The 12,063-nt window shown below is 41.1% G+C and overlaps 1 protein-coding gene across 2 annotated transcripts in view; it reads right to left on the bottom strand.

The window, feature by feature from the left end:
• The window catches only part of CENPE (centromere protein E), a 66,695-nt gene that overhangs the window by 42,275 nt on the left and 12,357 nt on the right, over positions 1-12,063 (bottom strand). For both annotated transcript variants that reach the window (XM_084755907.1, XM_084755908.1), the window contains exons 9-15: positions 10,105-10,156; positions 8,150-8,237; positions 6,659-6,788; positions 5,067-5,186; positions 3,945-4,103; positions 2,358-2,529; positions 1,466-1,554 (exon numbers count right to left, since the gene is read on the bottom strand). In XM_084755907.1, coding sequence (XP_084612033.1) covers positions 1,466-1,554; positions 2,358-2,529; positions 3,945-4,103; positions 5,067-5,186; positions 6,659-6,788; positions 8,150-8,237; positions 10,105-10,156 — 810 coding nt within the window. The remainder of the gene's footprint in view (positions 1-1,465; positions 1,555-2,357; positions 2,530-3,944; positions 4,104-5,066; positions 5,187-6,658; positions 6,789-8,149; positions 8,238-10,104; positions 10,157-12,063) is intronic.

Here is a 12,063-nt window from a genome sequence, read left to right as displayed (position 1 = left end):
TGAATAATCAATTCAACTTGGAGGCAGTTACTATAGGCCATTCTCTTCCTTAACATTCGTGTAATCTTCCTAGTTTGACATAGGTTGATTAACTGAAGACAGACTGGGAAGGACCGATTAACTGTGAAAACAACCCTCCCTGCCCCCCACCCCTGAGAATTCTACCTGATCAGGTCCCTAACTCAGTGACAGAACTGGCCATCCAGTTGCTTTTCTGACTTGTTTCTGAGAGGGAATGTCAGGAGCCCGAGCTGCAAAGAGTTATCATGTTTTACCATATTATCTCTAGAGAAGCTCATGTCTGTTTTCTTTGCCACTTTGAAAAAAAAAAACTATATTGGAGAGGGAAAAATAACTAATATAGAATTCTGAGTTATTTTTGTCTCATTTTTCTTGAGAGTCACTTTTTTAAAAATTAGAAGTGTCTGTGCATTTTGCCCGCAGGTATAGTTGCCTTTGGAGGTCAGAGAGGGAGTTACAGACAGTTATGAGCAGCCATGTGTGTGCTGGAAACTGAGTCTGGGTCCTCCCGAAGCGTAAGTGCTCTTCATCCCTGAGACATCTCTCAGACCTCTACTTATTTTTTTTTAAATAACAAATTCTAGAATATATGAGGAAACATAAAAAATTTGGCTAGATAGTCCTCAATTGGTAGTAGCCAGAATTACAGGAAACACTGTAGATGTATCCAAGTTAAAAGCAGAATTTCCTTACTCCACATACTTAGACAACTTTACTGTATACCTGAGAATCTTGTCACTTTTAAATTAGTCTTTTACCTTCAAAATTTTCTTAAATCAAAATATAAAATTAAGCCAGGTGCAGTGGCACATGCTTTAATCCCATCACTGGGAAGACAGAGAGACAGGGAGATCTCTGAGTTTGAAGCCAGCCTGGTCTACAGAGTTATTCCAGGACAGCCAAGCCTACATGGAGAAACTGTCTCCAAAACCAACCAACCAACCAAAAAATAATAATGAATTATATAATGTCACTGATGCTAAGATATGTTAGTAAGAGTTGTAAGCAGGTTTCTACCCATTACATTAGCACACAGTGCTTTACAGAATGTTTAGTTTATCTCTAGATACCTCACAGCTGTCAATGGGAGACATAAAATGAGAACAGTCTTCCTAATAATCACACTTGTCTCTGCTGTAAGGCAGGCAGGCTGACAATGCAGTACAGCAGCATATCTGGCCAGAAGCTTGAACACAGTGGCTGCTGGCTCAGCAGTAAGAATATTTGCTACTCTTCCGGCAGCTCTGGGCTCTGTTCCCAACACTCACATGGCAGCTTAAAGCCAGCTGATGATGTCCTTGGCTGACTCTGCAGGCACCAGACATGCAGTGGTACCCGTATACACATGGAGGCAAAACATGTATACATGTAAAATAAAAAGTCTTAAGAAAGGAAAAAAACAAAGCAAGCATAACACAGATCTCTGTGGAATAGTTAGCGTTACCTCGCTTAGCAGCTTTGTCGCTGAGCTCCACTCCACCTCAGCCAATGGCTCTTGAGTGTTACTGAATGCATCTGACTCACAAGAGAGTGCTGTAAGTAAGGGAAAAAAGATGCATGTCATGAATATAGTTAGTGTAAGTTCTGCTAAAAATAAAAGTGAGGTTTAAAAAGGATTCTGACCAGGTGTAAGCTCAAATTAAATTATGCTCAGGTATGAGGGCCAAGAGCCTGTCGACAATGGATGTAATCATGGATGCCTTATTGTATGAATTAAGGACGCTAGCTGGAATCTGTGATAAATTAAAGACCTTTGAAACAATATAGATAAAAATTATAAATTGTTCATCTGAGATTTGACCATCAGTAGATCAGAACATCCCTAAAGATGACTCTAATGCTGGAGGTGAAAAAGTCTTACATAAGGGATATAAATGACAGCGGGAAAGCCGGACAAGCCGAGCTGGATGCTGTATGAAGGCCGTATCATCTGAATGAACATAACCCAACTCCTGACTTGTACGTGTCACCTCCAGTATAGTGTTTTGTTACAGAGTTACTGTAACCCAGCCTAGCTCTGAACTCCTGTCAATCCTCCTGCCTCAGTCTCTCATGTGCTGCCATAGTAAACAGGAGCCACTGCACTTGATGTACACGGCATCATTCTTAAGAGACTGAGAATTAATAGAATTTCACAAAGGCTCACCCTCGTAGTCATATTTGAGACACACACACTTTATTTAACTGTATTTCTCCCGTTAGCAAGTTAGCCTATTTATGGAGATGCACTTCTAACTCAGCGTAGCCTGTTTATGGAGACGCACTTCTAACTCAGCGTAGCCTGTTTATGGAGATGCACTTCTAACTGGGCGTAGTCCACTCACAGAGGCACTTACAATCATCATTCTCTCCCAGTCTCATTAGAGATTTTTCTCCCAAAAGAGTCACAGAAGTTTTACGTGCTCTTGTTGTTACATTTGTTGGGATTTTAAATTCATTTACATAGTTGGAATCCTTCATTTTGTTAATTTTGCCATAGCACCAAGTAACTCTTCGCTTCTTTTTAACCTTAAAAAAAGAAAAAGAAAATCAAAATTGTTTTACACAGACCTAAACTCAGACAAAGTAAAACAAGGAAACTAGTTCTTGTGCTTTATACTTTTTTTTTTTTTTACTTATTTTAAACACCATGTTAGAACCCTTAGGTCTGTCTTAAGATTTTAAGGAAAGACTGCACTCAGAGGCAGGGCTCATACTTACCTTGCTCAAGGCCCTGGCTTAAATTCCAGGAACCAAAACAAGAAAGAACTTTAAGCAATTTATCAATGATAGGATTAGGTGCTGATTCTAAAATCTGTCTCCTCCTACCCAAGTCCTGCCTCCTCTGTTAAATTTGATGCTCTCCCCTGACTTACTGTAAAGCAGCTTTCCAACTCACCACTTAACTTAAGCTTGCTCCTGCATGTGAGACACTGCCTCACTGTCTCCACTGCCAAGGGACAGACTACAAAACATCTAAGTCCTGCTTAGTTCATGGCTCAGCTACTTCCCGATTCTGTCCAATCTGCTCTCTTTCCAGAGCTGCAGTTCTCAGAGGTCAACTCACCTGAAGCAGACAGTGGCTATACCTTTCTGAACTGAATTCTGATGTCACACACACAAGGCTCTGTGGCCTTTAGCATAATGTCACATTCAAATTCCTCAAAGTGCTTTAATAAGCTTGGCTACTGTACATCTTAAGGTCAAAGTATATGTATCACATATTTGCAAATCACTATGCTTTTGGTCATGTAGGTTTCTTCTCAAAGCATCTTCCATTGAGCTATTTCCCTCTTAGTCAACCAATAGCTCTTGAATGCCTATACATCTACTGGTAACTTGCACGACATGCCTACAGATGATTATTTACAGGACTTACACTAGGATTTTCCACAGAGAGGGCTGTTACACACACTGACCAGACTGGACATCAAGCCATCCTTCCAGTAAGGCCAATAGTTAGTGACTGACAGAACCAAGATTACAGTTTGGTTGGTCTGGCTTTGAAGGCTACCTTCCTGATGAAAATACTCCCTCATGTCGACTGGACAAACAGAAACCTATCCCAGGGAAAACAAAGCACATCTGCCTGGAGGTAGGATTTTGATTCCTACACTGATTTATACTGACAATCAGTTTCCCTGAGTTAGTATTATCCATTAGTTAAATAAACCCTAGTGGTTTAAATTCATAATCATCTTAACAAGTCCATTAGGCTTTACCAATACCCTAGGCTTTTTAAATTAGTATCTCCTCAAGCAGAATTGGGGGGTGGCAATTATAACTCACTTCTTAGGTGGGATGGCATATGGTGAAGACGCAGCATGCTCTAAGTGTCCTGAAGATCCCATGTCAATGGGCAAAAAGCACTAAGTCTTAAGCACACAGAAAGGCCTCTTCTGCTTCCTATTCTCCGCATGCAGACTGCCCTCCTGCAGACATACCTTTAGCTCCTGCTGCAGAGCAATAGAAGATGACGTCACCAGCATCCGCTTCAGGTTCTGAATTTTCTCATCCTGCACCTTCTGCAGCAAGTCTTTCTCATCCAGAAGCTGGGCCAGCTGGTCCTTTTCCATTTCCTGTGCCCGAGTCTTTGTATTTACCTAAGAGATGTTGGGTCATGTTAACCATAAATGTGGCGAAACTAAGTCTTTGGAAATAGCATCAACAACAGAAAACTACTTGTATGTAATCTACGAGAACGCTTCTCATTACGATACTGCATCTTATGCGAGGACAATGTTGTAAATTCTATTAACTGCCTATGAAGACACGAATAGGCAGAAAAGTCATAGAAGCTGAAATTTGAAAACTGTAAAAGCAGAGATGTTCTCATTTCATTTATAAAAAATTACTAAAATGAAAGGTTTTACATGATACGGGAGCATGATTATTAAAACGAATGAAGTGGAAGGACACGTTGATTGCTCTTCTACTGTCCTCAGGGTAGAGCACGCCTTCAGGAGAATGTGAAAATACAGAAGGCAGTTTCTGGTCATTATGCAGGCTACATACATAGATACATGGTCCCTCAATATAGGTCAACAATTCTAAGAAACCTCAATTATTTTAAGAATGCCCCTCCTTCTGTTTTGGTTTTCAGATGTAGCCTAGGCTGGTCTAGAAATGGGTATATAGCAGGGAAGATGCTTAACCGACTTCCCCCTCCAGCTCCCAGGTGCTGATACTACAGGCGTCCACCACCAGGCTCTCTCTGAGGTGCTGGGGATTGAGCTCAGGGCTTTGTGTGCCCCAGGCAGCCGTCCTACCAACTTAATGATACCTTCCTGGTCAGAAGCAAGACACTTCCTGTTTGTAGTAAACGTCTCTTGTTGTGGCTGGAGAGGGACCCAGGGCCTCGAGCGTGCCAGGAAGCACTCTACTACTGAGTTCATCCTCATTCCTCAAGTTAAAGTTTTATGAGTTGAACTATTTTAAATCAAAAATCTGTCTGTTTTAAGATCAAGTTGTAGCAATTTAGATATACTCATAAATTTATAGTCTCTTTGCTAGATCTTCATTATTCTATGTTGGCTTTGTCCTTTACCAAAATAAAGCATTCGTACCTCCTCTAATTGCTTTTTAAGATCCACTATTTCTTTTCTGTATCTTTTCAAGAGCGCTTCATCACTTGACACCTCATTCACATAAGGAGTATTCTTCATATACTTAGCAGTGCTGGCAAACTAGGGCAAAACACAAAAGAATATAATATAGTCAACAATAAAAGAATTCCAATAATCAATAGTACTTGCTTCTTGCAATCAACTTCCTTTGCGAGACAAAAAGTACTTCGGGTTGGAAGTCTTTGCCCGTCCTTTTACCTTCATTCTATTTTTTGGGGGTGGGGTGGGGTGGGGTAGGGTGGGGCATGTGTGTGTACGGTGTATGTGCCGTCTTCATCTGTGTACGTATACATGTGTGTGTGCACAGAGGATGAGGGCTGTTGGACACCTGCCTTGATCGCTCCACGTCTGTACTGAGGCAGGGTTTCTGACTGAACCTGGAGCTTGCTGCTTTGGCTAGTCCAGCCTGCTTGTCCTGGGATCCCTTGCCTTTGCTTTGTGAGTTCAGGGATTGCAGGAGAGCTGCTATGCCTGGCCAGCTTGGGAGCTGCAAGTCTGAACTCTGGTGCTCACACTAGTGAAGGAAGCACTTTGTCAACTGAGCCATCGCTCCAGCTGCCGGGACACTATTCTTATCAGTCACTTTGCTAATTCAAGGCAATCTTGTCGGAAGCCAGTGTCATCTACTTTATAAATGCTGTGAGGCAGGCAGTACCTTGACCCAGTATTCAACATTCTTTTCTAGTCAGGAGCTTGCTACATGTCTCAGATGGCCCCAAGACTTGATAGGTAGACCAAGGTAACCTCAAACTCAGCGGAATTATCTTGCTTCTACTTACCAAGAGCTAGGATTAGAAGCATCTATTACTATACCTGGTTTAATTTGTTTTCTGTTTTAGAAATAGTTTTACATTACTAAGGTTGGTCCATCTGCTTCAGCTTTCTAAATACTGGGATTTGGGGTGTGTGCCACCAAGCCTAGCTTTAAAGCATTACGGCATTTTCCCCACAGTTAGGAAAAGTCGGGGTCTGTGCACGCTGTGCAAAAATTCTACCAGAGCCAGACCCCACCTGTCCAGCAGCTCCTGCAATGGCATGTGACCACTACCAAGCTCGAATCCCTCACCGAGAAAGCTTGCTTTCCATTTCCTTCATGTTCTTTTTAAATAGAAAATGCAGACCTGCAGCTCATGTGCCACCAACTGTTAGCAGAAATTTACAAAATGTTTGGTCACACACAAATTCTGTATTTCTGGATTCCTATTTGTGGCAAGTAACACTAGCTTTTTTTTTTTTTTTTAAATTATGAGTATACTACAAAGCTTCTAATTACCATGTTATCAATAGAAAAAATAAGTTAAAGAAAACATCAAATAATTTCTGCTAAAAGTATTGGGTATGCCCAAAACTACAGCTATGGGATACATATTATTGGAGCCTTGGAAAATTAAATTAAGGAATGCTATTTACCAGATTGTATATCAATTTTATAACAGAGCAATGGTAGAAAAGTGACTTGTTGTTTGGTAGATAATTTTTTCTTCTTGAAGTTGGTCATTCCCTATAGTGTAGTGAGATGAAATTAACCTTACCTGCAGAGTGGTGAGCGTTTCATCGAATGACGCTGGGGTTATTGTACAGATGATACGTGTCTTCGCATTTCCTCCCAAGGAATTTTGAAGAATTCGTGTTAATTTGCTATCTCGGTAATTTATGAATCCACTTATCAAGAAACAAGCATGGAAAGAAAATGGTTGAGAACATATATAGAAATGTTTTCCTTTAAAAAAAATGAACACTTATAATTTTATTAATCAAGTTTTTACAGGCTGTACAAGGTAGATCAAACTGCTAATTAAAATTACTTAAGGTAGAAAATCAACTCAGGAGGTTAAATTTATATGTCTAAGAAGCTATGCTCACAAATTATACATATGTATTAAAATGCCAAAGTGAGCTCTCTTTGTTTCTATTCCTCTCTGATTCTGTCTCTGTCTCTGTTTCTTTCTTTCTCTGGTGGCCTCTCTTTCCTTCTATCCTCATGCTCATATAATAAACCTCAAATGTAATTAAAATTAATTAAAAAATGTCACAGTGAAGCACATTACATATAATATATTCTAATAAAAACAAAATTTAAAAGTACTCGCCAGGATGGTAAGATGGCTCAATGGGTAGGCACTCACGTAAATGTCTGAGGATTTAGGTCAGACCCTTGGATCCACAATCACATGAGAGAAGTGATTCCCAAGAGCTGTCCTCTATCAATTGTGTGTGCAAAATTAAAAAAAAAAATTAAACAAAAATGTATGAAAAGGACTCTTTAGGCAAACAGCTCAGGTTAGGGTAGAGACTCATCAAAGACCACATAATAGCTAGTGGACCACTGCTGGGGTCAGAAATGCAAATCCTCTGGGCTTTGACACATGCAGTGTGCACTTCATCAGATCTGGAGAAGCCTTGGGAAAGAAGGCTAGAGAGGGTCTTCTTCTTGTTTCTTCCCTGCACAGGATACTTAATAAACCACAACCAACAACAACTAACAACTAGCCCAGCAAGCCTCTCAGGGCCCTAGTATTTACATACCCATGAAAAGTCTCACACTTCTAACCGACACACAACCGCAGAAACTATCTGGCAAAATCATGCTCCTGCTAGAGCACTTGGCAAATCATAGTCAACTGCTGCAAAGCAGTCCCATATCCCACAGCTGAGATTAAAACAAAAAAATATTTTTATAATATTGTTGTGGTTTTTAAATTCTAAAATTCTTATTACACCCCCATACTATTAGGAACATATAAATATGTTAACCATACAACAGAAAGTATTACTGACTTTTAAGTGATGAAACATCCATTTCCTTGGACATCTCATATATACTGAAATGTCACATGGTACTCTGTAAATATGCACAATATCATCTCAAAGAAACACACACGCTTAAAAAAAGAAGCTAGCTTAGAGAAACGCAAAATCATGTTAAAATGTACAAGAAATCAATATACTTGGTTATGACTAAAGCATTACAAGTTTCCATCTAATAAAAAAAACCATAAGAAATAAGTATTAATAAAACTTACCCAATCTGTTCATCACTAAGTTTCTTAATCACTTGTCCCAAAATAAATAAGCTCCGATTTATGTTACAGCCTTCCTTGAGTCGCACACCTGAATTAAACATGTAAAATTAACCTCTGTACTAGATAAAGAGTTTGCTTGTAAGTTGTAACTCAGACATGAAAAGGCCGAGTGCTAAAATCTGTGCTGTGGGTTCCACCTGACCTTACCTTTAACACTAAGAGGACTTCTGGCTCCAGTCTGCCTACACATTAAGTCATCACCTAAGAGCAAACTACATTTAGAGAAGTGACTGAGAGGCAAATGCTGCCTGTTTTCCAAGGCCCTCTAACTTCTCAGTTCACACCTACTTGCCATAAGCCTTTAAATAAAGATAATCATGGACTTTCAACCAAATGTCAGTAATTTTTCATTTTAAATTGTTAATATGCTTCCAAGATTCAAAAAGTTAAAAGGAAAATGCAAACCTTTAAAAGGCATATTCCCATTTTTCTGAGTTCAGACAGTCCTTGCTCCCCATTAGAAAACCTATTACTCCTTTGTTTTCTCTGAGATAGAAAAAAAAAAAATCACCCCCATATATAATATACTCATCTTCTTTCCCTTCCTATACAGTCTATCCATGTTATTTTGTACTAAAAATGTATTTCAGAAAAAAAATTTCCTATCAGTAAAGATTGGCCTTCTTCATTTTGTATCATATAATTCCACTGTGCATTTATTCCAGTTTAATTGTTTTACTGAAAGACACAAGTTTCCAATGTGCTGCTCCTAAAAAAAAACTGTGATAAATAATTCTGAGCCAATATTATTTCTGCTATGTTAGTTACCAGCAAATATTGCTGTTCAACCAACCAACCAGCCTAAGAGCAGCAGCATTTCTTTCTTGTTCTCACGCCCAAGCACAGACCAGCATGGTGCACAGCAGTCTGCTAGGTGGCTCTAACTAGGCTGCAGGGTGTGATCTGGCTCTCCTGTGGGGTGCAAGCTCCTCCTACAGCACATGTTAGGAGTGCCAGCTGGAGAGCCACCCACTGCAAACACCCCATTTATTCTTTTCATCAGCCTTTCTCATCAGTTTCTAGACTTTGTGTAGTAGATTCTCAGAGCTTTTCCTACTATAGACTGAATTTTAATTTCAAACACTCTTTTCCTTGGGACAGTACCTCCCTGCGGATTGCAGGCTGGCCTCCTGAGGGCTGGGGACTACAGGTGTGACCCTCTAGGCCCTGGGTTTCCCACTCTGTCCTGTGTGCTGACTGGCAATCCACTCAGTATTACAGAAGCTTTATCACTGTAGCTCCGTGGTTTACTAGCCTGTGTGGCTGCATTTTCACTCACTGTCCTCAGATTTTTCCCAGATAGCCTTGCCTATTCTCAATTTACTCATACACATTTCAAATCATTGTATCTAGTTTAAACACAAGAATGTTCTTTTGATTTTATTAGGAATGTTTTAAATCTAGAATATACACATACTTAACATCTTTATAAATTTGAATCTTCATATTTAAGTGTGTTTTTTCATCATTTTAAGCCATTATAACCTTTGAGTTTTAAGAACTTGACATTAGTTTTATGCAACCTTTGAGCATCTTCTGAGATACATCTTGGAATGTTTTGATTATTGTTCTTTTTCTTCTCAGCACTAGCCACAGGCACTCTGATCTTTAATGGAGGGAAAGCTTTCTGAAAGCTGGTGTCAAGATAAACAGCCAAGTGCAGACTCAGCAGGACGGTCCCGGAAGGCCGCCTCTCACTACCATTCTTAATTTTCTAGTTAATTAAAGCTTAGCTGGCTTTCACAGCACATCCCTGGGCTTCCCGGCTCCACAGCCCTATCAACTGAGTTTGTAGAAGCAATCAAGTTTGGATGTTATGATGAAGACTTCCATGTGGAAGCCATTACATCCTCAGTACTTGGAACACAATGAGCAGACATAACGAGTTCTCCTACCTTCAGCTCCTGTCTGAGCAGCTCTTTCACTGCCGGCCAGATCAACCAAGTTCTGCAGGATGGATGAAAATGTGTGTTTAGGAGGCGTGGCTACAAATGATAAACTCGAAGTCAGCAGAAGGACTATTTTAAAGATATGGTGTATTGGAACATCCCCTGTTAATCCTTGTCTTTTTTCACTGAGCCACACTGGTCTCCATGCCTTGTTCCCTCTTTCTTTATAGACTCCAGCATTGCTGAGGTGTGTCCTACAGAGCCCAAGACTTTACCAAGGAGAGTGTGATTTTGCCACCTGGCCTCTGCTGTGGTTTTTGCTGTTCTTTCCTTTTCCGTCTAATGTTTTAGACCATCCTCACTCCGTATTCAAGAACCAAGGCAAGCACTGCCTTCTCGATGGAGCCTTGCCATCTTTACCCATCTTCTTGCATGCCTAGGTGCACACATCTTTAGTTATGACTGATTCTCACAGTACTTGTTTTGCTGGGTTGGCAATGTGTTTACCACCTACACGGCACTGTGGCATCTTTAAATCACTGGCCTCGCTATCATTTCCTAAGTTACACTGAAAACCTGCATCTGTTCCACTTTGGGCAGTGTATTAGCTACTGGAGCAACAGCACTGAGCCATGCAAAAACCAAAAAAAAAAAAAAAAAAACCCAAAAAACCTTACATTCTACAGAGGAGGTTTAGGAGAAGAGAGAGGGATATAGAAACACAAGAGAAGATTTAAGTAGGCAAAGTATGCTCTCTGCAATAGGTGACGGGGACAGGGGGCTGCTGTTAGGCTTAGATGTCATTGTCAGAGCAGAGGGAGGCAGCTATGAAGAGGTTAACAGAAACACTACTGTGTATGCAGAAAGCGCACTGGTTCAGAGAGACTCCTTTAGAGTGTCGCTAATAACCTGGAAAGGATCTAGCTGCTCATCTGCAATCCTAGAACCTGGGAGGTAAAGGCAGGCGGAGTGCCATGAGGTACCTCCCAAGTAAGTTCCAGGCTAGCTCAGACTACATAGAGTTCTAGGCCAACCTGTCTAAACAAGCCAAACCAAACATCTGCCAAACCCAAGAAAGGACACTGCAGCAGTGGCAGAGGTGAACCGAAACGAAGCAGGAGCGTCTTGTGAACAAGACTGAGAAAGAACACGGGGTTTCCTAGATGCAGGGGAAGCTGCTAGGAAGCTGAATGCCTCAGAGTAATACAGAGTGACTCAACTTCCTGAAGGAACAACTCTGGCCCTGCGTGCAGACTGAGTGCAGAGGTGCCAAGGGCTGCAGTAGATGCCCCGGCAGGAAGCAGACAGCAGCGCAGATGTGACAGGCCCAGTCTGGCTTATGGCAGCAGGAGTGCGGACGGCCTGTGAGGAAGCAGTAGAGCAGTGTTTTCTTAAGTCTCTCAGTCTCAGAGCCCAGCACCAGGCTCACAACGTGGAAGAGACTCTTTTACTGGACGTCCTAAGAGAAAAGAAAAGCTCTTCTTTTCTGTGGTGATTTTCAAGGCCTTCTAAGTAATTATGTACTCCTGCTCTATGGACCTAGTTCAGTCCTCTCCTGATTGTCCTTTCGTAGTGTCCACTAGGGATCCTTTAGATATATAATATGTAGGCACAGTGGAGATGAAGGCAGCTGAGGGAATCCCTGGAGTGGAAGTGAGTTTGCACTCACAGGTACCCTGAGATTGGAGCGCATAGGATTCTGGGAGGAAGTTGAGTGAGATCAGTTAAGAGTGGCCAGCTCTTGTCCAGTGAGGTGACCTAACAGAACAGTATTTAATAGTCTTAGAAATCTGGATGGTGCGCTGAAGAAAGGAGACTGGAGTCACAGGGGCCAGGTGCTAGACCACAGTACTGAACTAGGAGGCACGGTAACCTAAACGGGCACAACATACACAGAAACGTACCAAGATGTAATTAGTAAGAAATGGAACAACTCTCGGGGAGGCAGAGACAGGGGGATCGCTG

The sequence above is a fragment of the Acomys minous genome, assembly GCF_964271855.1.
Source record: "Acomys minous genome assembly, chromosome: 14".
NCBI classification, from domain to species: Eukaryota; Metazoa; Chordata; class Mammalia; order Rodentia; family Muridae; genus Acomys; species Acomys minous.
Note: the sequence above shows the minus strand (reverse complement) of the source record. Positions and strands in the feature narration are given on the sequence as shown.